The sequence below is a fragment of the Lathamus discolor genome, chromosome 1, assembly GCF_037157495.1.
Source record: "Lathamus discolor isolate bLatDis1 chromosome 1, bLatDis1.hap1, whole genome shotgun sequence".
Classification (NCBI taxonomy): domain Eukaryota; kingdom Metazoa; phylum Chordata; class Aves; order Psittaciformes; family Psittacidae; genus Lathamus; species Lathamus discolor.
The window spans coordinates 30,037,321-30,064,669 of NC_088884.1; the positions used below are offsets into that span (position 1 = coordinate 30,037,321).

The following is a 27,349-nucleotide window of genomic DNA, read 5'->3' on the forward strand; positions in this document are numbered from 1 at the left end:
GAATCATCAGATCCATCAACCTGCTCCATCAGCACAGTGTTGGGAATGGCCATCTGCATCCCGCCTTGAACAGAGGTCAGAGACCACTGGAGGGAATTAAGTACTCATGCTTTGTTGTCTCAGTAGGATATTTGCTCACTAGGATGCAGGCAGGCTTTCCTGGCATCCAAAAGGCCAGAGAAGGGCTCCAGTAAAGCGTAGAGCTGGTGCTCTACTCACACTAGCATCTACCATGTCCCCACCATTCATGGGGGTGCTGGTGTCCACTCATGCTGCTGTTGTGTCTTCCAGGGCAGTGGTGGTAGCAGCAACATGTGCAGGTGGGGAAATGCTCGGGGGGATCCAGAGGGATTTAGACCTGCCCTGTTGTTGCTTATAAGAAGCTTTTTGTGATGTGAGGGGAAAAGGATGTTCTTTTTGGAAGACAAGCTGCCTTTTTTTGATTTTCATTTGAAGGACAGTTTAAACAGTGGTGAACAATAGGCTTATCTGAAGGGCAAAGTTTTTGCTGAGTTCTGGTTTGCTTTGAAGCTAGTGGTGTGGTACATGTCTGTGTTTAATCCAAGGAAAATGAGCTGCTGAATGATTTTGTCCGACATGCTGAGGACCAAATGTTCTGGCAGGAGCTTGTGCCAGCGACGTGAGAGGTGATGAGTCTCTAGAAGCTGCTTTTTGCTTGTAAGATGCCAAAACAGATGAGGTTCTTTGATGCAAGCAGTTGTAGGGCTCATGAGCTCTGTATGGTATAGACAAATCAGACACTGTGCTGAGGCCAAAAGCACTTGTGGCATAGCTGTGAATGCCCTTCTGATAAGTATTTTAATTTTCAAATGCAGATGAATATTATCCTTATAGAAGATGGCCACAGTGACAATCCTTGAAACCTATGCCCTCAGTTTACCTGCACAACAGATGTACACATGCAATTGCAAGCAACATGGACTTTCCTTAACCCCCAGCATTAGCAGGCTCTAACCAGGTCTGCAATTGTATGTAAAGTTCAGTTTTCAAGTCCACTTATCTTTGCGCTGAGGGGGCTGACTGTCTGCAGTTCAGCAACCTGGAGCCACTGTGTGGTGGCTTTCAGATACATGCCTAATGGTTCTCCTGGAGCAGGACTGAACTATTTTTGTACAACCCAGCCTGCCAAACAGCTTTTGACTTCCAGTCCAGTGGTGAAGGGCTCCTAATATCCTTGCTATAATTAGAGGCAACCTACAATATTACAAAGGTGGTGGATGAGCTGAATGCAGAATCCTTCACTAGGGGACATTTGGTGAAACTAGCAGAGGATCAATTTGAAACGGATAAAAGAAAACACTTCTTTAGCAGTCAGTAGCAAGCTTCAGGAACTTGCTGCTACACGGTGCTGTAGAAGCCAACAGTGTCAGCAGGTTCAGAAGGGATTAGACACATACAGGGACAACAGGCCCATTAAAAAGACAAGGCAGGGACATGCCTTCTGTGGCGCCTATCACATCAGTGTGGATGCTGGGGGAGCACAAAGGGAAGGGGCTGCAGGAATCAGCCAGGCTTGCACACACACACCAAACAGCATTTCTCCTCTCACAGCTGCATGATAAAACTACTGGCCTGAGCAAGTTTCATGTTCTTATTACAGAAATGTGTTTTATCCCCAACCCACTGCATAAATATTCAGTTACTGCAACATCTGAGATTCCCATGAGCTGACTAATGAGCTCAAAGCAACACAATCAAACAAGAACTAGTATTCTTCTTCATTCCTGGCTCTGATCTTAGACCACTGGTGCCTTGCTGTATCGGTGGTCCCATTACACATCTCATTGCCAGTCTTGCAAGTCAATACCTCCTTTACTGTGTACTGTGCTAACACATAGGCCATGTTACAGCCATATCACAATGAAAAATCTTAAAGGAACCAAATGGACAAATCTTGCATGGGGTACAGAAACAGATGGAGATAGTGAAATTTAAATGCTAATGAAATAATGTACAACTGAGTAACACAAAAACATCCTACCTACACCTTTAAAAACTAAGGATAAATCATGCATAGTGCAGCAATTATGGCAATTTCAAGCTCTTATAATTTGGAGGCTGAAAATCCAAACTTCCTCTGCCCCTTTCATTTCTTCTTACCCAGCAACTTATGAAGCAAGCCATCATACCAACTTTTAAGTATAAAATAAAATGAAACCAATAATTGTTTTTAAGTAATTGCCCTCAAGGCCACCCAATAATAGTGTTTCTAAAGCAGTCCTACCTTTGTTTTCCAACTTGAGCTCCTCTGCTAGCAAGCTGTCTTGTCTGTTGCCAAGCACAAATGCCAGAAATGAGAGGATCAGGGCATCCAAGATTCCAATAATTGCCAGGATATATGCCCAGCGGACTGAACAAGCCCCCAGCGTGTACTTGTCTGTCTTTTCACCACACATCCGTTTTACCTCATCTGAATCCCAGCCATCAGGAAAAATCATACAACCCAGGACGAGACAGGCAGCTTGGAGGAAAAAGAAAAGGAGAACAATGGGATAATGAGACCAAACTTCCATTTTGATAAGAACCTACACAGTTATCAGTAAAGCAACACACTTTTTCATCCTGAGTTTCAAAGCTAGGTTACTTAAAAACAAGTCACGGAATGATAAGCTATGATTGAGCATTTAATATAAAAAAACCTAAGATACAACATCAAATGTACTTAAAAAAATAAAGTTACATCCTGAACCATGGACAGTTTTTGTTCCAGAACTATCTCGCTTTCCTTGTGATGATGATTTATTCATTTGTAATACGAAAGGCTCACACAAGAGAAAAGGGAAAATTATTAATAACCTGGATATTCAAAGGAAACACTGGATTACTGTCAAATGGTCAGGCAAACTAACCAGAGGAAAATAGAGGAAACACCTATTATTTCTGGTAATCCAAGTACTTGTAACAAGCATTGGTAGTAGCAAAGGGATTTTTTTTATCAGTTGGCAGTACCCCTTTAACCGAAAAATGTTTTATGCATAAGGTTTATACTCCTCAAAAACACAGGTAATGACATTGTTCTGCAAGGAAAAATAAGCTGTCAACATTGCTGTCAACTTCTGATCCGGTTTACCTGAGGAATCACCACATGACATCTCAAACACAAAAAAGTGCTAATCCTTTTAACAGCAAGAGAAATGAAAAGCCTCTTCCTGCATGGAAAGCCAGCTGACACCGACCACCAGCTGCTGCGGGTAGGGACAGCCATACTGTGAAGGGGACAAAGGGTAGGTGTTCAAGTGCTCATCCTTCAGCCTGTGTGACTGCTAAAGGCTGACTTCATTTTTAAGTAGCAGAAATCTGCTTTGACCCTTGATTCCCAGGGAAACTGCCCTGCTGTGGGATAGCAGGTACTGCCACAGCCCAACGTGGCTCTTGTGGAGCAGGCAAAACAGTGTGACAAATCTGTATGCACTCCATCACCTGAAACCACCTGAGTCACCAGAGTCAATGGTGCCCACTGGCCAGCAGTTGATGTGATGTCCCCTGCGTAGATGGTGCCAGGGTGAGGGCTGTGCCCAGCCACCCGTACTTTGGGTGGGACATGTGTGCTCTTGGGCAAGAGACCTCAAGGTCGCAACCACTGCCTCAGCATCTTATGAGACCAAGGCTATAGCCCTGGTCTGGCACATGACCTGCAGTTCAGACACACTTTGTGGTCAGTGATGAGCAGCCTCCTTGGAGGTTGTTTGCCCCTTTTCCTACTGGAGTGTATGTGCTGTGGTGGAAGGTAGTGTGACAGGGATGCAGCACCAGGATGGGAGGATATGATGTGTCCTGAGGTGGAGACACGTCGTTACGAAAACACACAAAAAGGCAAACCCATACATTGAATCTTCACTAACGTGGTCCCTCCCCACTGAGTCACTATCTGAGAAAATCCATGGGCTGAGAAGATGTGCCAGTATACCAGCCTCGTAGGACTGGACCGAATGTACCTCTGCGTCAGACCTGGCTTCTCACCGCCTGCAGGAACTGTCACTGAGCACAGCTGAAGGCATGACTTGTACGTTGCCAGATCCCTCTGGACAATGCCTTTCCCTGGGAAACCCCGTGCAGGTAGACTCTATTGCGAGTGGGGTGAGGGACCTGGTGGTCTCCAGAGGTCCTGTCCAACCTGAACTAATCTTTGGCAGGAAGGCAGCACATTGGTAACAGGTGACAGAGCAATTGGGTACTGACGGCACATTTCCTGCCAGAGCAGTGGGAATAGCGCACAGATATGACTGACTGCAGCCCTTGGTCATACTGATGGGTTTGTTGGCTTCACTGAAGCAAACAACATGAGCGCAGCACTAGCCAGGGCAATGGCATAGGGACATCTTCAGCAGGGGAGAATAGGATATAAAAATTAAGTAAAATCAGTTTTTATTGCATTTAGGAGAATCAGAAAATCCATATGCTTTGAGTAATTGTCTGTACTGCCTTTCCTAACTTGGAAGCTAGCATATTTTCGTCATTAGCCCTTCTTTCTTAGCATGGCTCATCAGATACAATGGATCCTAAACCATCTTTTATGAGTCTTAATACTGTATTGGTGCACTGTGTTCTAAATTGCAGGTAAAGCTGCTAATTTAAAGAATATATTCTGTGGCTTTTGTCCTTTCAAACAGTTTTTGAGCTAAACCTCTGTTTGGAAACCACAGTTTATACACCAAGCAGTTGCAACCAACAGCTGCCACCACTGTGGGAAATGTGGTAAGTTCTTGTCTTTTCTGGACAAGCACAAGCACTGTCATTTTTATACACCTCTAATGCCCACAAAATAAAAACACACCTGCACTGAATGAATATAATGAAATACTGAGAGAGATGTGAAAACAGAGCTCAGGAATGGCTGTTTCCTTTTGACAACTACACAATTGCTGTTAACAAAGCCTTGAAAGCCATGTCTGCAGAAAGCATTTGACGTACAATAAAAGCTGCACCTAAGCATTTGACAAATTCTTCCTGAGCAGTTGATTTGTGTGAAAATATAACAGCTGATAATACTTTCAAGGACAGTTAGGCTTAGAAACTAGGACAATTAGATAAGGACTGATTTACTCAGAACATGCAGGTAGGACATACTGTAAGTTGCCTATTGCCTGCCTTAACTTACTTACACAGTTTCATAAGATCTTCCAAAGATCTTAGAGACAAACTGTACAATAATTTACTTTCTTGAGCTGGTTACATACACTTCCAGAAAGATTATTTCTCGCAGACAACACATAAGCATTGCCTTCACACTTATGAGGGACTCCACTGGAGTGATGCAGCAAATCTGCATACTTCTGGTATTTGTAAAAATGTCCACATTTACCCAGGTAACCATTGACAACAGTTTGATTTACGATGTAACAGCAGCCACCAAAGCCAGTTTACATTTATTAACCATCCTCAAAACGAAAGAAAGCTTAATGGTCAGTTAATGATCAATAGATCTGGGATTTTTCTGCTAATTGTGCAAGAATAATTAGCAAATACTGACATCTCCATTTTCTTTATTGCATATCACATCATACATATGTTCTTAGTATTTCCTAAAAATAATTTAACTTTGTCCTTTTCCACCTACGTAATTAAAAATATGGGGCCTTATCTCAGGAACTCAGTGCACAGCTTCCCAGCTGTGTTCCTCAAATTTCCAATTAACTCATCTTTCCTGAATTCTGTTCCTGCAGGCTTTGATATACTTGCTTAACTTTCTGGAATAATTCTGTTGGTTGCAGTTGGACTTCTCTTGGTAATTAGACACACAGGTAAATGGCGGCTAGACTATATCCCTCTGCATAAAGTTTAGATGCTTTCTACTGGATGACTACTTGGTCAACAGATGCAGGAATCATACTTTACCTGTAGAAGTTAACATAAATAAGATTAGTCAACCTTGAGTTTTCACTTGCTGAGCGAATTATTTCACACTGGATGCCTTTAAGAATACAGACTTGCTCAACAATATGAAACAGGTAATGATTCACTTATCAGCTATAAGACTGAAAAGACAGGTAGAAAATCCACCTACAGATCTACTTTGTATTGCTAGAAATTTTTACATTTTAATCCTTCTAAAGAGGATTAGAAGATTTTTCTCCACAAGGAAATTACTTTCAGCTTTATAGAAATTTGAAAAATGGAAACCATTTTATGCAATTTCAGTGGAACTCCTAAGAGACAATTTTATAACATAGGCATGGGGCCCACATCCTTGTCTAAACTTCCACTGTCACTAATGTGACTGAAATGGAAATGCAACAAAGGCTACTACTGTTTTACAACTATTCAGTTCAAATAAATTCAGAAACTTCTGTATTTAGAAAGACGTCTATTGAATAAAAAGAATTAAATCATCAGTTCCTACAGACATTTTGGTTAAAGTAAGGAGAAAGTTAAATCTATACTGGTTGAAGACAGTCTTCTGTGTGTGAGCTGAATACACTGGATTAGCATCATCTTTCTGAGACTGCAGATAGCCCAGCCTAGGACCTCTGTAGCTAACCAAGACCTTTTATGAGAAGCAGCAGGGGGAAATTGATAGAAGACTGATTAGTGTCACTGACACCATTCTCTATTTGCCTCTATTTGGGTGACCATAAAACTCACAAGAATCATATCCACGTCGTTTTCCCTTTGGTTGCTTCAGAAAGCTAGCAGGAATAGTGCCTTTGTAGTGATGGCCAAGTAATGACTGGCTTCCTCCCGTCCTTTCTTTTCTTCTATGACAGGGTGCCCTGCTTAATGGATGAAGGAAAGGCTGTGGATGTTGTCTACCTAGTCTTTAGCAAAGCTTTTGACACAGTTTCCCACAGTATTCTCCTGTTGAAACTGGCTGCTCATGTCTTGGATGGGTTTACTTTTTTGCTGAGTAAAAGCTGGCTGTATGGCCAAACCCAAAGAGTGGTGGTGAATCCAGCTGGTGGTTGGTCACAAGTGGTGTTCCCCAGGGCTCAGTATTTGGGCCAGTTCTGTTCAGTATCTTTATCAATGATCTGGACAAGGGGACCAAGTGCACCCTCAGTAAGTTTGCAGATGACACCAAGTGTTGATCTGCTTGAAGGCAGGAAGGCTCTGCAGAGGGATCTGGACAGGCTGGCTCAATGGGCCAAAGCCAACTGTATGAGATTCAGCATGACAAAGTGCCAGGTCATGTACCTGGGTCACAACACCACCTTTCAGTGCTACAGCCTGGGGAAGAGTGGCTGGAAAGCTGCTTGGTGGAAAAGGACCTGGGGGTGTTGATTGACGGCCGCTGAACATGAGCCAGCTTGTGCCCAGGCAACCAAGAAGTCCAAGAGCATCCTGGCCTGTATCAGAAACAGTGGAGCCAGCAGGGCCAGGGAAGGGATTGTTCCCCTGTACTCAGGACCGGTGAGGCTGCATCTTGAATACTGTGTTCAGTTCTGGGCCGCTCACTACAACAGAGATGTCGAGGTTCTGGAGTCCAGAGAAGGGCAACAAAGTTGGTGAAGAGTCTAGAGAACAAGTCTTATGACAGAACTGTATTTTTTAGCCTAGAGAAAAGGAGGTTCACAGGAACCTCTCTACAACTTACTGCTCTCTAAAACTACCTGACAGGAGGTTGTAGTGAGGTAAGGGTTGATCTCTTCTCCCATGTAACAAGTGATAGGATGGGAGGAAATGTCTTCAAGTTGTGCCAGGGGAGGTTTGGATATTAGGGAAATTTCTTCATCAAAAGTGTTGCCAAGCACTGGCACAGGCTGCCCAGGGAAGTGGTTAAGTCACCACCCCTGGAGGCATTTAAAAGATGTGTAGATGTGGCACTCAAGGACATGGTTTAATGGTGGTCTTCTCAGTGCTGGGCTAATGGTGGGACTCGGTAGTCTTAAAGGTCTTTTCCACCCTAAACGATTCCATGATTCTTACAAGACATGGGCTAACAAATTCTTTCTCCTACATAAAGTAGTCTGGTGAAGCTTTTTAAGCTTTTAAAAAATAATTAATACATAGTAGTTAAACATGCCTGATATACATTTACTTCTCAAAACCTTTTTTCTCATATAAAGAGCTAACAGAAACAGTCACATGGTTTTCCTTTAGGGCTCTGAGTGCCAAGACAAATTATTCATACTAAGAGAGGGAGTCCAGGATTTTACTTACTGGGATGAAAGGATGCAGATACGAGACTTTCACAGATTGGAAACAGACACTGAATTGTTGCTGGCACTGACAGACTTGTGACTCTGACCAAGCTAATATTATCACAGCTCGTGCTTGGTGGATGAGCTCAAATGGCAATTAGCACACAAGTAGTTCATGATCCTATGGTTGTGCCAAATATGGTGACAGATTAATGCTGTATCATTGCATGGAATGAGGTTCTATTTATAAAAAGGCTGACTGTTATAGAGGAAACCAGTGCTGAGAAATTCCCACTGGCAAGACTTCCCTCTCATCTTCATTCTTTTCCTGACAACTGTAGAGTATGGCAATGGCAAGTTTCCTGATAGTCAAAAAAATGGAATGGGAATTACACTGATCAGCTATTTTCTCTCCATACCCACACATGCAAGAGTCTCCAAGCCTCCATGGTTCCAAAACCTGAGAGGTTCTTTGTTTTTTGCTTTTTTTGTAAATGGCATTTACAAAACCAGTGATTCATTAAACTCCAACAAACGGAATGGAGTTTTTTGCCAGCTGTGTTGGTGGAGTGAACTTCTAGGGCATAGTGAAATGAAAGTTGAGGACTCTGGCACGAGATATTCGCTAGGGCTATGGTCTTTCAGGAGCTTGCACCTGGGAAAGAAAGAAAGGATGAGAGAAGGTGGCTGAAGACGCATGGTCACATACAGTCCTGAGTGAATGCAGAGGCTGCATGCATTGATGTAGCTGAGATTGATTTGAGTGATATGAACTGTACTAATGAGCAGGATAAAAATTCTCTCTGTTTACATTTATGTTCTGGCTTAGGACAAATGTGCAATTTTGAAGCAAATGCCCCGATTCTCTTCATTTACTGATTCCATTCACTGAAACAGTTCTGGTGCAGGTAAAACAGATTATTTTTGGAGGAGCATAGACCTTCCTTTCCAAAAGTTCTTCGGTGCTGGATAGGGGCTGTTAAATTCTGACTCAATGTGTGGGCTTCATTAACACAAAACCTGTGCCTAGGAGAAGGCTCTTGACCCATGCAGAGCTCCATTAACACCTGAAATGGTTCTTGTGTGATACAAAGAGGCAAATGTCATACAAGACTTATTTGCTGCTTTGTTTGAAGACTGCCAGATCCAGTCTTCAGCTTTGGAGAGGTTCTTCAGAGAGGTGCTAACTGGCTCCCCAAGGAGATGACACAATCTGTTAATTTGTGCCATAAGCAGACTGAAAGTTCTTCTGGCAGCAGAGTATCTTGGTGGTGCTCATACAGGGTTGCTAGCCATGACTGCTGTTGGGTATGAGAATAGCCAGTGAGAAAAATGGCATGAAATTCAAGATTCAAGGGCAGCGTTCTTGAAGAGCTGGACTGATAAAAGCATTATTTGGACTATCTGTGCCCTGGGCTCCCATGTGGGACAAGGGAGGTGCCGTGCAGAATTAAGCAAGGACACTGATGTTCCACTTTAATTTAAGTGACTTGGACAAAAGCAGACCTTTCTAGAGAGGTCCAAAGATGCTCCCCCACCACCAAGTGAGGATGCAAATGTTTGTGGGTTCATCTTCTTTTAGAAAGCTTCAAACAACATGTATGATGGAGGCATTTGGTCCAGGAAACAAGACTAGTTCTTATTTGAAGTAAAGTCCTAGAGCCCCATATAATGAGGGTGTGAGAGGCAACACATCAGCAGTAGCTGCTTTAATCTATTTATTCTTTTATTTTGTATTGTCTTACTTGGCAATGTAGGCAACCTTAAACCCTTCCAAAGGATTAAGAACATTTATAGACAATGCTAAGGGGGAAAATATGGAGAAGAACCTCCCTCTGCATTCCTATGACAATATAAAAGACTTGACACAATTGTGGCCACTTGACTTATTAGGGCACTGACTTTCTGATGCCAAATGTGATAAGAATATATATATATCAATAGATAAGAGTATTTCCCATGCTGATTTCAAGAAAAGTTAAAAAGAAGACCAAGTATTTAGTGACTGGACAGCAAAGAGAAAGAGAATGTTATTGTGGAAAGTGGTAGTGAGGTAGGTGCTACAGTCAGAGAGGGAAGACTCACCATACGCTGGCTGAGTTGCGAAGCTGGTTAACAGAAATATGGTTGACCAGCAGCCATTCCCAAAGACAAGCACAAAGAGCATTTGTTCAGAAAGATGGCAACAACTGTGAAAGCGAAGTAATGTTCTATGTGAGGAATGTGTTAAGCTATAAATATGTAGAACAAAATAGCAAAGATAGTGCAATCTACCTTAGTTAAGACCACTTGGGGAAAGAACTGTAAGAAAAAATTTACTGCCCTAAGGGGGCCTGTTTAAGACCTCAAGTGTCAGATTCATGTATGGATGGAGATTTTTTTGACATGATAGACAGAAATTCTGTGAGGGATTTTACCATCATGGGAGCATTTAACTTCCAAGTTTCGGCCATCACCCATGATAATCAAACTTTGAGATTAATGCAGTTCTATGAATAATTTAGTTAGTAAAACAATTATCTTAGCTTGAGCATAAAGACAATGTAAGAGTATTAAAGATTTTTATGAGTGTGTGGCAGGTGACTCACTAGGTGCATCCCAATGACTCCACAGCTTCTCGTGTTCCAACCATGGCTATATGTAATATATACAGCCATCATATATATACCCACATAATTATAGTACCTTGTCCAGAAAAAGTATGGAAAATGGGGACTATTAATGGATGCAGACCTAATCACCATGTGGGCAAAAAGTCCCTAGAAATGTCATGAAAATGAATTGCTAACAGCTGTAGAAAGGTAGATGACTAACTGATGAAAAATGGGTAAACTGAAATTGTATATGACAAGAGATAAAAATACTTCCTTACAATGAAGCAGGTATGGGAGGTCACAGAGCTAGAAGCCCACAGGAAGGTATATGTCAAGTTACATCTATGCTATGTGACCTCCTGTGGTGTCCACTGGCCCTGGGATCTAACAATTGTTTCTTCTGATCTTTCTGTTTAAAGTGTCTAAAATAACATGAAAACCGTATCACAGCCCACCTGAGTTTGTCTAACATGTCATTGTATCACAGAAGGTGTATTATGAGCTCTGGGTGTCAGCTGAAGGTTCATACCCAGAGATCATAGCAACAACAAAGGACAGGAGTGCTTGTAAATGCACATGCTCAGAGGATCACAATGTGAGAGGCAACTGTCATGAAGCCAGGTTGTCTGACAATGTGGGGATATCCAAAAGCTACTTTTCTCATATGGTAGAGACTCCTGAAAAAGAACTGCGTAAGTAATGAAGGAACTACTTGTTTATATTGCATCTTTGCTGTTTGTCAGTCCCCAGCCGTCTAATGCAATTTTGGCTCGGCTTTACTTGTTAACAAAACTTACTATTGAAAGTGTTTATTTTGAATGCTGTCACAGAGGCGTGTTACAGCTTTCTAATTTAATGTTAACTTCTCTTCACAGAACCTGGTCTTTAGCCAAACCATATCAAACAGTAGCATGCTGAAACGTACTAGATTTAATCAATGAATAAACTCAATATAAATACAGCGTAGGCTACAGCAAACAGACTGCGGAAGAGGTGTGATTATGAATGGCATAGGGTAGACATCAATTGAGATTTATACAGCTGACATTTCATCACAAGTTACTGATCCAAGTAGTGAGGCTATTTTAAACATGGTTTTGGAAAGAGGAGGAAGAGCTGAAAATAATCTTACCTTCAGTGACCATGAGTCAATTCAATTTAAATAAAATGAGTACATGAATAAAAATGATCCCCAAAATGGGTTTAAAAAATGCATATTTCAGAGGGATAAGCTTTGATAAGCTAAAGGAACCTAAATTCAGTTCAGATACCAAACAAGTTATCTGGACTGAAGTGGTTCATACTTAATTGTGGGGAATGCCTTGAATTTCTTTCAGACGAAAGTGTAAGTTTGCTAAAATTTCTTGACAAGATGAATAAAGTTCCAGGGTACTTCCAGCTCTGTCTGAAAGAGCAGCAAACACATTTTCCTTCCACCCTCATTACTTATCCTCCAAAAAACGCCTTGGAAAAAGGAACGCAGGTGTTAGCAAGGACCTTAAAAATTATAAGAAGAGACTTGTTAGCAAAGAAAGACACATTTTGGAGGTTAGATAATGCAGGTCTAGAAGACAGTTTGCCAAAAGTGAAGCTGTGATAAATCTTTCAAGACAAATGGAAACAAAAACTCAAATAATCCTCAGTGAGGTTAACAAAGTAAGAAGAAGAAAAACAGATACGGAAAGAGTCTGGGGCTAGGACCTAATTCTTTGCCTCATTTTTCTGTGAGGAGGATAATAGAGAACAGGAGGACAATGCCCTGACAGCTGGGAATGAGCATTCAGAAATGGGAACTTGTGCCTCCAAGCCCATAGCAAATCTAAAATGGTCATAATGTGCTCAAGCTGGAGGAATGGACCCTCCAACGCCAAATACTGAAACAACTAACACACTGAACTGCAAAGCTGGTAGGAAGGTTTTTAAAACAGAGTTAGGGCTGAGATTGTGGTGAACAGCATAGATGCTACCTAATATTTAGGAAAAAAAAAACCCAACCAAAATTGAGAATTGAAAAGTAATTGGAGCAAACACTCACTCATCAGTTTGACTCCAGTTCTTCTGAATTACTGAAGGAAAGAAATACAAAGTGGGATGATGTTAGCATGGTTCTGACAGTTAGGAAGCTGTAAATTCGTAAAAGGAAGCTAAGTAACACATTTTTCAGAAAGCATTTGATAGTGTGTCATACAAAAGCATTTATTAACCTGGAGAATACAGAGATTAGCATGAGCATTTAAGATCCTTATGGTGCTTGCTCATGGGGAGCTGACATTTTTTGCTGGAAGGGAAAGTCTTGAGCTGTTGTGAGGATACATTGGGCACTCAAGGATCAGCCCAGGTGTCGATCATTTAGTGTTTTCATTAGAAGCTCTGACACAAGTAGAGGTTTGACAGCAAAATCCACTGATGGGAAGGCAGTATCAATGCAGAAGACTATTGGGGCAAACAGTAAAGAAGAGAAAACATATGAATATGTTGAACAGCCCTTGGAGGACCATGAAACACCAATAAAAAACACCCATGAAAAAGGTAAACATGAGCACTGGCAGTACCAGGGAAAGTTTTCTCAGCATAATGTATGCACTAGAGCCATACTCTGTGGGTGCTTTCTCATCTAGAAGAGTGATATTTGGAACAACCAGTTAATCAGGTTAAGATCATTTTAAAATGTAATACAGTACTTTAGGAAAGTTATTACATGATGATGTTAATGCCCATGATAAGGGGACTAGATCTGATGATTTAGTATGTCTTTTTCCAGGTCTGTGTTCTTATGAGGAGGCTGAAAGGTAGACATATTTGAGATTAATAAAGAAGGATATCTAAGGGGAGCAACAGCCAAAGAATTAGGAACTGGATGAAACTACAGAAGGCTAAGATCAAAAATAGTCTTGTCTAAACCAAACCAAAAAGAAAATCTATGAGATTAAATAGGGCAAAAGGCAAGGAAGAAGCTCACTATTGGCTCTCTCACTGTGGTCTTTGTAGAAATTTGCCTTTTCCTTGCTCTATTAAATGCTTGAAAATATGATTGCAAAGAAAAAGAGGAGGTATAAAGTGATTTTCTTTTTTTGCCAGTCCTCATCCAAGCTGTCCTGATTTCCCTGCCAAACATCAAGCAACTATAACATCCTGGTTTTTACTGGGGAAGTGCATGCCTCCAGCTTATTTCTGAAGCTACTGCAATTGCAAGCAAATCTAAATGTGATGGTGAGTGGTGAAGTCTGGGAGTGCACCAGCCACCACTTTCAGGATCAACACGGCAAGGTTCTGCAGCTTCTGAAGTGGAAGCAAGATGCAGAAGCAAAAGATATTCATACAAAAAGGGGATTTCTATAACTAAGTCTGTAGTAGAGTGCACAATAAATACAACTGTTTCAGTCTTCTGCTCCTAAAAACTATCAATGTTACAGCCAGTAAGTACTCATTTGAAAAAATGGAAGTGAAATGCTATAAAAAAACATATAGCGATGCCTAGAAAACACATCTGCATATCTGATGGTGTTGGTGCACTGAAGATTTTTATGACTACTCTGTGAAACACAAGAGAGTGGATCTCTGAGAGGGTAAGAGCTATTAACTGGAAAGGCAGTCTTGGCACTTGAACAAACAGATATAAACCATACAGGAATATATATAAGCTGTAAAGTAGAAGGCAGTTTTGAACTGTTGGGAGAGAGGTTCTGGCACAAACTCAGTAGCTGTAGCCAGGCCAAAAAGTTTTAAGTTGATGCTGTTAAAGAGTTATTAAAGAGGAGTTTGATCAGTGTATTGAAAAATTATTAGGATGTGTTTCCCTGTGAGGCTAAATTCAGCTACTTCAGGCCTTTGAGATGACTGCAAGAACTTAAAGGTCTTACAATGTGCATCTTCAGACATCCAAACCCCAGGATCATCACTTTTGTCAGCACGTGAGCTTTGCCATAGCTATGGAGGTGGACACAAGGATAATGGAAACAGCACCCATTTAAGCCCTAGGCAGAAGCAGCACTGAAGGCAAACTCCAGGCTTGAGCATTATGGCCATTTTGCCAAAAAGTGTCAGATTTACTTTCCTTTGACCATAAATATAGCAAATCTCTACATGGATAAACCCTGCCTTGTACTGCAGTCAGCAAAGCCTCTTGCTGACTGTTTCTCATCCTATGGTTGCACCCTGTGAAACCAGATCAGCTTACACTGCATAACCATTGAGTTCACGACCAGCAAGGCTTCCCTACCCTGGTACTGAATTCTACTCACACTACTAACAACCCTCAACTGCAGGGCTTTGTCTGCGTCTCACCTGGTACGTGCCATGTAGCACACTGAGCAAAAGAAGGCAGAGGTGCTGAATGCCTTCTTTGCCTCTGTCTTTACTCCTGCAGACTCTCCCCGAGGGCCCCGGATTTCTATAGCCCCAGAAGGAGTCAGGACAAAGGAGGAGTTTGCTTTGGTAGATGAGGATTGGGTTAGGGATCAGCTATGCAATCTGGACATCTGTAAATTGATGGGTCCGGATGGAATGCACCCACGGGTGCTGAGGGAGCTGGCGGAGGTCATTGCTAGGCCACTCTCCATCATCTTTGGTAAGTCGTGGGAAACGGGCGAGGTGCCTGAGGATTGGCAGATGGCAAAGGTCACACCAATCTATAAGAAGGGCAAGAAGGAGGACCCGGGTAATTATAGACCGGTCAGCCTTACCTCCATCCCTGGAAAGATGATGGAACAACTTATTCTTGACTCCATCACTAGGCATATCAAGGACGAGGGGGTCATTAAGAACAGCCAACATGGTTTTATGAGGGGGAAGTCATGTATGACCAACCTTATAGCCTTCTATGAGGAAGTGACTAGGTGGAGGGATGATGGTAGAGCGGTAGATGTAGTTTTTCTTGATTTCAGTAAGGCATTTGATACTGTCTCCCACAGCATCCCCATAGATAAGCTAAAGAAGTGTGGGCTTGACGATCAAGTAGTGAGGTGGATCGAGAACTGGTTGAAAGGAAGAAGGCAGAGAGTTGTGGTCAATGGCGCAGAATCTAGCTGGAGGTCTGTGACTGGTGGAGTTCCTCAGGGGTCGGTGCTGGGACCGGTGCTGTTTAATATTTTCATCAATGACCTGGATGAGGGAACTGAGTGCACCCTCAGCAAGTTTGCTGATGACACAAAACTGGGAGGAGTGGCTGACACACCAGAGGACTGTGCTGCCATTCAGCGAGACCTGGACAGGCTGGAGAGTTGGGCGGGGAGAAACTTGATGAAATTTAACAAGGGCAAGTGTAGAGTCTTGCGTCTGGGGAAGAACAACCCCATGTACCAGTACAGGTTGGGGGGTGACCTGCTGGAAAGTAGTGAACGGGAAAGGGACCTGGGGGTCCTGGTGGATAGGAGGATGACCATGAGCCAGCAATGTGCTCTTGTGGCCAAGAAGGCAAATGGCATCTTAGGGTGCATTAGAAAGGGAGTGGTTAGTAGGTCAAGAGAGGTTCTCCTCCCCCTCTACTCAGCCTTGGTGAGGCCGCATCTGGAATATTGCGTCCAGTTCTGGGCCCCTCTGTTCAAGACGGACAGGGAATTGCTTGAAGGAGTCCAGTGCAGAGCCACAAAGATGATTAAGGGAGTGGAACATCTCCCTTATGAGGAGAGGCTGAGGGAGCTGGGTCTCTTTAGCTTGGAGAAGAGGAGACTGAGGGGTGACCTCATCAATGTTTACAAATATGTAAAGGGTAGGTGTCAGGATGATGGAGCTAGGCTTTTTTCAGTGATATCCAGTGACAGGACAAGGGGCAATGGGTGTAAACTGGAGCATAGGAAGTTTCACGTTAACATCAGGAAGAACTTCTTTACTGTAAGAGTGACAGAGCACTGGAACAGGTTGCCCAGGGGGGTTGTGGAGTCTCCTACACTGGAGATATTCAAGGCCCGCCTGGACAAGTTCCTGTGTGATGTACTGTAGGTTACCCTGCTCTTGCAGGGGGGTTGGACTAGATGATCTTTTGAGGTCCCTTCCAACCCTTGGGATTCTGTGATTCTGTGATTCTGTGGTAGCGTATTGGTAATGCAGCCTCCCCAAACTATTGCTTTAGAGCAATACCTGGTATGACATCCTGATTGTGTTCACAGTTTCATTTACATGACCATTTAAGGGTATTTGTCAGTCATGATTGGAAATCATTGGAAAATGGGGTAACTCACCCAACAACGGAGTGAGTGATTTCAAAACAGCCACCAAGAATTCAACCGGTTGTTACCTAACCTCCGCTTCACTGGCTCTCATGCCATGAAAGGAACAGAAATGATAAAAAAACTTCCAAGAGGAAATTAAATATAAGCAGAGGGCAGGGGGAAAGTTCTCTTAAATGTGCTGAGCCTCCCCTGCACCCCTGCGCCCTGCCCGCACTGCTGGTGCAGAATGCTGACTCAGCACGCTGGAGCAGCGAACACATGCCGCGCAAACATCTGCCTTGCAGATGCCTGCACCTGCTCTTGGCCACTGGCCAGCTGGAGAAATCTCTCCTACAGAAGCTGACGGAGAGATACAAGAAGTTGCTTGGCAGTGGATAAGATAAAGAGCCACTGGTGAGATTCTCTGCTGTAAGCTGAGATGCAGGTTCATGGTCACTGCTGTGCTCTCTGCCAAAGTACGGCTATGATTCCCAGAATATAATGCATCATGATAAGGAAATGTGGTTTAATGTTGAAATGAGAAGTGGCTTAAGATCTACAATTTATAGGCATTCGAGCCCTCGTTTGTAGGCATCACAGTCACATTCCCTTCGCCCTCATTTGGAGCTTTGTATTTGCTGGAGAAAACGAAGTTTCAGAAGAAGTGACTGAAGTCAAGTGGAAAGATGATGTGATGGACAAGGAAACATTCTGTTATGAGTAAGGAAAAAAGAAGTAATGGAGTGCATTATGGGAGAAAGGGGAAGGCTTTTATCCCTCTTGTCTTTTGTAAAGCATTAATGTTTTGCTTGACATTACCTGCACTTGACTAAATCCCATGCTTTCCTTGACAAGTGGGAACTGTCCTCCCTCTCTGAGACATTGGCTCATTCTCCAAGTATTAAAATCTGTTCAGGATTCATGCCTGGGGATCTCTCAATGTACTCTGCCAGAGAATTCCAGCTAGCTCTGCATGGGAAGATCCAGCTCCAGACTGCTTTCATTCCCCTTCTTAAAACCAGCAGCCTTCCCAACGCCAGCCTGCACCCTGCTCCCCACCTCCTCTGAATGACGGGATCCATGGTTGTACCACAGAGTATTAGTGGGGTAGGAAAAAAGTAAGACAGGCTTTGAAGCAACTTTATGCTGCAGGCAAGTGGAAGTGGGTAATGCAAGGCTAAAGGCCTCCAGAGGGAGGGACCCCAATATCTCGAGAAGACAGGAAGCAGGGAAGCAGCAATATGGGACAGTCTCCTCTGGAAAGTGAGAGGTGGAAGCAGGAGGAGGAAGCCTTGTTGTTGAGCTGGAAATGTGAAGGTTCAACTAAAGTCATTACAATAACGTAAATCTGATTTCCAAAGCAGTGCTAGCCAATATTGCAAATGGACTGGCACAGAGACAAGACAAGTTCTGAGCGGATAATAAAGGCATAGACTTCTGTATAGTTCCTTTCAATGCCCCTGAGGCATACACATACGTCTTTATGCCTGCACAGCTTGTCATGTGCTATTCTTCACTCATCTCTGCTATAGCTCTTCCTGATCCCCTAACAGCTTTGCTCAGAAGAAAAGAGAAATGGACAATAGGCCCCAAGACCTCTCAGCTGCATTGCTTCTTCATTAAAGTTGACATTTGGCAGTGAGACTTTACTGCCTTTCAGGAGCTGATGTCTCATTGAAGCTAACAGCAGCAGAGGTATCAGGGCAGCCATGTCTCTTTACTGAGCATCCCAGCTTTGGATGATGGGAGGGAGCCCTGGGGAATGAGACCAGTAACACAGGTGATGTTTTTCTCTTTTTGCCCTTTTTCTGTTAAAGGGAAGACTACCCTTTTAGTTAGGCCCAAGTCTATGATGCTGCTGAGCCTCCTGAACTCATTGCTTTTGATGAGCCAGAGTTGAGAAGATTTAAAGTCTTTGAAAAAATGTGAAAGAAATCTGCATTCATTTTGTGACTATTCTGTTATAATAGATCTATATTGGCAAGCACATCTCATCTTCCATTTGCTATCAAGTCTGTCTGATCAATAATGTGTCCTATTTTGTTCAGTATAACCGCAACAGTCCCTGCCTTGGTACTTTGGTAATCCTGATTCTCCCACCCATACCTAACTAGAAAGGTTAATTTCTTTTTCCTTCTACAGAAGTACATTTCTGTGCCTCACGTTTTCTTAGTCTTGCTGGTTAACCTCAAGATTTGCACTATACAGCAAAGTTTACCAATATAGCTGTAAGCAAATCCTTGTGTGCATGCACATGCAATTTCAAGTCCCATCTAGGTTTATGATGTCAAGTTGTAATACGTTTTTGAACGGTTTTTTCAGTCCAGCATGTGTACTGTTCTAGTGCTGCAATGCCTCTGGGGTAAAGTAATCCTTAGTACTTCCAACACAGCAAACAAACGCTCTGGTGCTGATTTTCGGCACTTATGCCCAGAAGTCAGAGAAAGTAGGTCTCCCTCCATTTAAAATTTCTGCTATATGCCTATTAATATAACACTGCTGGTGATTTCTGCCTTAGAAATTAAGATGTCTGTTCAGACACTGAAAGGACTGGAATAACGTAAGGCAATGCAAAACAAAGGGAAAATCTGACAGTCCCACAAAAAACAATGAGACATGGGCTGCCGGAAAAGCTGGGTACCTGCAAAGCTGGGTATGAAGCCTGTGGGCTTGCAAAAAGACCTCTGAAACCCCAGAAGTGCCTGCTGCCCATCAGCTTATTAAGAAGGGTGAACCAGGAGATGTGGTGTTTCCAAAGGGAATAAGAGCTCTCTAGCCCTAAACAGATCCAGAGATGGAGCCAAAGGAAAGAGGAGTTCAACTGGGATTGCAATAACTGTGTCTTCTTTCAAAAATGTTCATAGGCTCTGGAGCCAAAGCTCCTTTTCTACTACTCTATAAATAAATAATGGCTGAAATCATGTATAATAGAATTGTTTTCTGAAGCAATCAGTTTAGTTTATCTCTTTTGGTGGGCACCAGCAAAAAAGAAAATAAATTCCATGAGCAACTCAAAATGTTCCTGAATGCATCAGGCAGCAAGTGTTTCTACCACTACATTGCGAGCAGTTGAAATACAGCTCAAGAGATATTTGAATGTTTGAATAAATGCACAGAAAATATAATGTCTGCCTTGTGAACAATCCAGTATCTTGTCATTGATTTTTATAAATAAATGCCTAGAGGAAACATAAACTTCAAGACCTCAGCCCATCAGAATCACCACTGGCTATAGTAAGTCAGCAATCTTTAACACATTATTCCTACCTCTTTTACCAGTGAGACCTGTGAATTTATTTCTCAGTCTCACAGGACTATTTGCATTGGAAAGTGGTACTACAAACTGAAGGGGCTGAGAGCTTCTGACCTACTGCAAACAAGTGTATTGGAAGTAAATCCAATTTATTTCAGAGTTCATGACAGTTTCTTTGGAAAACTGTAGTTTGGGGAGGCACCTTCTTCAATCTGCTGACAGACACCCTAACTATGATGAAGCAGACATGGGCATATAGAAAACAGTTTCTGTAATTCTCTCCACAGGTCCAAGTTCAGAGTCTGAAGGAGAGGTTGGAATGCTTGGGCCAGGGGAAACACAGGGACTCCAGAAAACGACAGGAAAGTGCTTCAAAATGCTATGCAACTCCTGAGATACAAAACCAGAAACTGTAAAATCAAACTTCCTTGAAACCTGTACCGTAGCATCGTATTTTGGATTGAAGACAAAATACAATGTCATAATTTGCCTCTCATTAAGCCCACGAGAAAATAACGATTGCAGAGACAACCTATAATTCATGCAGGAATAGCAGCCAACATTTTGCACTTTTAATTTTGCATGGCTTAAAATATTGTATAACGTTTGTACTTGAAAGCTGGCATTTGACATCTCAAGGTCTCTGAATAAGTCCTTCAGCTTTCTACAAATCTGCTAACAATTCGCTGACAATACCCAGGCAAGTACAGTTTATTCAGGAATAGCATAAATTAAAGCGTTTGGAGAGGGCTGCTGGCGAGGCACTCAGTTACTCAGCACTTCAGCTGCTTTGCTGTTGAGGCCCTCAAAATCAGACAGTCCTTCCTCTTAGACTTTCTACTACAACAATAATGTTTCCCATCTTGGTTCATGAGTACAACATAAAGGTACACCATACAGTCTTAGTGACACAAATATGTGATTCACAACTATTGAAACATGACCAGCTCAATATGTTTTCAGCCTAATGAGAACCACATTTAGCATTCAACCATGCAACTGCTCTGACAACAGTGAACTTTATTCTTAGTCAAGTGTGAAAGGCAGACTGAGCCACAGATGCAAAGAGCATCTTGGGCTCTTTGGAGCACAGCTGGTGCTGCTACGCCCCACTCTGACCATGCTGCTCTGAAGGAACGTTCTTATTTGCAATGCTGCCTTTTTAAAAATGAACCTCTCCATATCACTCTGTGTTTGTGCCTATGTAACATCCATAGTGGCTCATCCATGGTGGTTCACCCACAAACATGAGAGTTTCCTTTTGAAACGTCCCAGTTTGAATGATAACTAATGACATACAACAGTTCTAGAAATCTACTGCATCAAGTTATTTGACCCTGTGCAGATGGGACTCTGCAGCTTTGCAGCATCCCAAGACCAGAGAAATGGACATCTAATAGTGCCAGCTGAAAGTAACCTCAGCTGTTGGTATACTCATTAGAGCTACCTCACTGACCAGAGAAGATATACTGACCTTGCCCAGTGGTTAAACCTGACAATAACAACAAAGTATTTTATTTTGGGTTTATTGCTAGGATTATTTTTGGTTAGCAAGGAAGTGCTGTGTTATTTAGTACTAATAGTGCAACCATGGGAACAGGATAATAAAGTGCTGATACAAATTTGGTGGAAGTAATATGTGTATCCAAGAATTATGTTGTCATGTGTTAACTTACGTACTCCTGAAAATGGATACATGAGTTAGTTAAAAGCCACAATTAAGAACTGATTCTTTGGAGCTTTCCCTTGTGTGATGCTGGGACTCCTGAGGTGTCCCAGTACCGGCCTGGAGGTATGCTGCATCTGCCTAGGACAGCTATGATAAGTAAGGCAAATAGTTATCCTTATTTTACCAGTAGTAATAATAATAAAAAATTAGTCTTTTTCTGCTTAAGCAAACCATTATTTCTGTAATAATATCCTTGTGGCCAGTCAGAAATAAACCTAAGAAATTAAATCATTCCTACCGAGTCTAACCAACCTGGTCCAACAGTAAGTAGATCTTTCTTGAAAAGTCATACTCACAGACTTGTGCAGAACAACTCACTAATGCCCTCACTTACTTGGATTTTAGCTTCTCTCAGTATAGATTAGCTACCCCTACATCCTTTGTCAGACAGCTAATCCCTTCCCTCATACCAGTGTCAAAGTACACTCAGTTTTGGCAGTGCTGACTGAAACAGTTCGCCTGAACCTTTTTGGCAATAAAGAGTGCAGTAGGTCAGTGGGAACATTTCAAACATTCAGGCTGATCATCATGAACTCTACCGACCAAACACAACCCAAAAGCATTTCTGAGAAAAACTGTAAGTGCTCTGTTTGTATGGAGAATCCCTTGAAAACAAAGTGCATTTTCATCAGAGGCAGAGAAGATGCAATTTTGAGGTTTATCGGCAATTGATTTTTTCTTGCCAAGTTTGTCAGTGCACGGGTCAAGAAAGAAATGGCACTTTCCACACAGAAATTCCCTGCAGCCCCTCCTGAGTCTTTCTGATGTGGCCCCTGGCCTGGACCCACCTGTCAAGGCTTCGTTCATAAGCACATGCTCTGCTCCAAACGCCTGCAGCAAGCTGACAATGTCCGTGCTCTGCACCTTCTGCATGTACCCCTTCCCAGTGCTGTACAAGCAGATGCTGTAGCAGTTACACGAGCTGCATAAAACACCTCATCTGTCCCATATATGAGAAGAGAGCTCATCTGATACAACTGCAGAGATTTAAGCTAATCAGTAGAACTGGTTACACAGGGCTGATGGAGCAGTGGGAGTTTCGCTGGGACACCTTTCTATGTAAAAAATGCAGCATTGCAAGGGGAGCAGAATGTACACAGCTCCTAGGGAAAGGACATGGCTGGAAATGGTCCTAGTGTAGGCATGGCTTGGGGCAAAAGTTTCATTTCAGTATCCCTCAGCCTCTCCTTTCACTTACCTTTCCATTGCTCACAGCCCCAGCAGAAACTTGGTGACCTCCACCTGTGTTTGAATGGTAACACCATTCGACCTTATCAAATGCCCTAAAGAATACTTATCACCTTTGCTTCACTCACTGACCCTTCCTGGTCACTCGGCTATCCAAACAAGGGCTTGTAATTCTGTCAGATAGCCTGCTTGTTCTTGTTTAGTGCATGTTTGCTGGTGCAAGCTCTGACTACTTTGTTTTCATACTGACAAGACATACAGTAATACACGGTATTTTTTCTCATGATTTCTGTACTCTCCTGCATCTTAACCATCAGCATGTCTTTCATCCTCTTATATTTGCCTTATAGATTACAGGTTTCTTCTTCACCTCTCACACCTTTGGTGTCTTCTTAATGTTGATTAGGAAACTAATTTATTAAGGTTATCACTGCTCAGACAATTACCACGTCACCTACCATCTGCTGCTCATGATATTTTTTCTGTCTGCCAACCACACAGCACACATTGGATAGGTTTTATAGATTGTCTACAATACAACAGACAGATTTTATCCAAGATCCAGCATTTTCCAACATATTTGTCTGAATTGGGGAAATGGAAAAACCTCTCTCTCAGAGATGTGTGCCACTATGAAATATCTTGGGTACCTGCATCTTATCTGTGAAGGTGGAGACACCTATGCAGCCTCGAGCGTGAATGAATCCCTGCTGACGACTCAATTAATTGTGTCACATGGATGTCACCAAGCTAAACCACTGTGATTTAAACTCAACAAGTCAGGATCTTCTCATGTCCTCTCCCTGTACAGGCACATCGGTACCAAAACAGTCCTGACTGTGAATAACCATCCATTTAATCACAAGACTGGTAGATAAGCATTCACCTGGCTGCTGTCCAGACGGCTGAAGATGACTGTCCCTGTCTCTATGGCTGAGATTTCTCCAGAGATTTCCCATGAGGAGTGCCAATTTAAAAGAAGAGGTTCGACAGTGCTGTTGAAATGTCAAATACTTCTCCCAGAAGGAAGATTTCCAGTGTGGGAACCTTCCCAAACTCCTCCGAAGTAACTGTGTGTACAGAAGATTTCTTTTAAGTTCTTTTCCTAGAATATCTCTGTCTTTCCTGACACTTTTATCAGAGACTTCTCAGAGAATTTATACTTTGATCATCTTCCTGGATCTCTGGCAGATTTCCTCCTTCTGATGCCTTTTCCAGAAGGATTAGTAGTTTTAATGCCTTTTACTCTAGTTCCTCAAATCTGGGGTTTTTTTGTTCTGCCTCGTTATACTTGAATTCAAAGTCAAATCGTCAGGATTTAAAGCTGTCTTTTTTTCCCAAGCTTCAGCATTCACATATTTCAGCTGCAGGCCCAACATGAAGGACATATGTGAACTTGGTTAAGGGCCCAGGCCTCTGTTTGCTTTTATGAGCAGTCACAGTAAGGGACTGCAAACCCAGATGCTGTTCAGTATTTGCATCTACCAAGATACACAGAAAAGAGCAATTAGTAAATTTGCTATCCTACCCCTTGCTACAGGAGATGCAATATTTTAGTCCACGATTGCTGCATTTTATCTCTTCTGATGCAGCGGTCGTAAATTCTGAGAGACACATTAATAAGTGAAATGTTTATTTTGGAACATAAGAGGAACTACGTGTTTGCCTCTGCTGGAGAAAAATCACAGTGTCTTCAAACGTCTCCTGTGGCTGACCGCCCCCAGCGTGTGGGGATGTTGTGTGATAGCACTTCAGGGCCTGATAGCAGCCTTCATTTCAAACACACGATGTTATCAGTATGTCAGATCATCTCAGGATTTCACTGTGAATCTCACAATGTTTTTAAATAGTTACCTCAATGTGAAAGGGTTCGGCATGTTCTGAAAGAGGAGGTTTGGAAGTACACCTGAAGGGTGGTATACGCAAATACAAGAATTAAAAGTAAATTAAAACAAATCCACCACTTCAGCCTTCTGCTGGGACTCACACTGAGGCCAGTGCACCAGACACCAGACACCTGTGCCCAGCCTGGTCTCCCACAGCCAGAGAGACCTGTGAACTAGATGTTCAATGCAGATGTGCACCATAAGCAAAAAGCACTTCTGACACTGTTAGCATCATTCCTTCTCCAGACAGTGTGACCCAGCAGTCACCCTGTAGGGTCCACTCTATGTACTACATCTTGCTCCTAAATCCCACCCTCGCACAGAAAGGGAAAACTTCAGGGCGCTCTGGTTTTGCACCCCAAACCCTGATATTTGTGGTAGGAAACTTTCTGGATCCATCTCAAGCACATGATCTAGAGACCGCACTTCAGCCCTGCCCTGGAAAAACCTGCCCTGAAGGCACAGCTTCCTCAAGGTGGGCAGACCCTCGTTGCACGGCCATGGTGACCTGCAGGTGTGAGCATGCTGGTGCCAGCACACACAGGGCTGGTTTGTAGGTGAGGAATCACAAACAGCATTAGCAGTGCTTCACTTTCAAAGACATGAGATTGACTCGTTGCTCTTTTAAAACACACTAGACCTGAGCAGACTAATTTCAGGCCCCATACAGAACACTGTTTCTAAAGCTTTTATGTAAGGAGAAATGTTTGAACACATGCCTTTTTCCTTTCTACAATGTTAACCAGCCTTCTGCTGTCAGACTTCTGATTTGACATATTTAAATACCCTGATAGGTTAATAATAGTGTCTAAGATCATAATGCTTGTAACAGCTTCAAACTCCAGGCAACACTTCCAGAGGTATCAGTAATTCTACTTAAAATTAAGATAATATTGTATTAATTTGCTTAGGGAAGATTTATATTATGGCTGATACCATACATTATATATCTTGCATTAAACACATGCAAGATGTCTAATGTTTGTAAATACATATGCACAAGGCCTAAAAAAGCTGCAAGCATGAATATCATCAAAACATTATTTCCCCTGTGCACCCCAGGTAATGTTAACTACTCACACTGTGCTTCACAGTGTGACACTTTAGTACTTCAGTACATTTGTCTGGGAAGGAATTTACTAAGTAAAGCCACCTATAAACACCTCTTTCAACATCAAAGGCTGCAGCTGAGCTTACATTTTTCTATGTAAATGCATTGTAGAGAAAGGCAACATGCATAAGCCAGCCTGAAGTACTGAGAGCACTGCCTGTCAAAATAAAGAAATAAGGGATTTATTCTAAATTGGATAAACATTTCATTGAAAAGCACCTGGGTGTAATTTCCCCAGGGCGTGCATTCACTGTGGGCCCATGTTTGCTTCTGCTAAAGTCAAATGCAAAATTGATTAAATGGCACCGGCGTCAGTTCCTCTGCACACATTATGAAGAAATAGAGAGTTTGTTTCATCAACTTCACATACAAGTTATTAACAAGATACATGTTTTTTAGGTCCCTCCACTCAAAAATACCCAAAATGAACAGTTATTCATGGGGACATGTAGGACATTTTTGGTATTTCAGCATCCAGGTTCAAGCAGCAGAAATACAATCCCTGTCTTGGACACTGGAGCTTCAAAGGCTCTAATGTGAGTGTATGCATCCCCACCCTTGTGCTTTCCCCTAATCAGTGCAGGGACACCAAAAACTTCTGAAATGCAGTTGTTCCACAGGCGGAGGGCTGGCTATAGCCATAGCCTATGTTGGGAGGTACACGGCGTGCAGCTGCGTGAGTCCTCCTTAGTCCATGACTTGCAGTGGATCCATATCTACTAGCATTGAAGTGAGTGACTAGGAGGAACCATGCCTTTAAATATTTGGCCTTGATCTACAGACACATTCAGCAGAGACTCAATGTAGATGATCACTATGATCCCTTGGCTCTTTAAACTCATGGGAATTTAGGTATGGAAAGATACAAAATTACAGCTGGTGATTTTAAGCATATCAGCTTTGGGTGTTTCAGACACTCCCCACAGGTTTGGTTAAGCAGCCAAACTCTGTAGCTAGGCAAAAGGTTCTTGCTCATAATGTTAACAAATAACATCGACATAATTCAGGCTTTTTTAGCTCCATTCAGTAATTCACTCTGACATGAGTAAGAACAACCAGCACTCACGTCAGCACTGTACACAGAGATTAAGGCAGCTAAATTGAACTGTTTACACTCCACCTACAGTCCATGGAAATGTGGTCAATACAGTGGAGTCTAGGTGGTAACTCACTCATCAATTGTACGTGCCTGCTTCCAGGTGAGCTGAATAGCTCTCCATGTTCCACTGACTGTATCGACTACATCTCCAGTAAGTCTACTGGGAGTTACTGGACACTGAGTGCACATGTAGGACTCCACATACAGACATCTAAATAGAACGCAAACTGAATCCTGCCCTGTG

At 42.5% G+C, this 27,349-nt stretch overlaps 1 protein-coding gene across 1 annotated transcript in view; it reads right to left on the reverse strand.

Annotated features, from left to right (window-relative positions):
* The window catches only part of LHFPL3 (LHFPL tetraspan subfamily member 3), a 250,633-nt gene that overhangs the window by 80,640 nt on the left and 142,644 nt on the right, over positions 1-27,349 (reverse strand). The window contains exon 2 of the mRNA XM_065666402.1: positions 2,246-2,482. Within this exon, the coding sequence (XP_065522474.1) occupies positions 2,246-2,482 (237 nt within the window). The remainder of the gene's footprint in view (positions 1-2,245; positions 2,483-27,349) is intronic.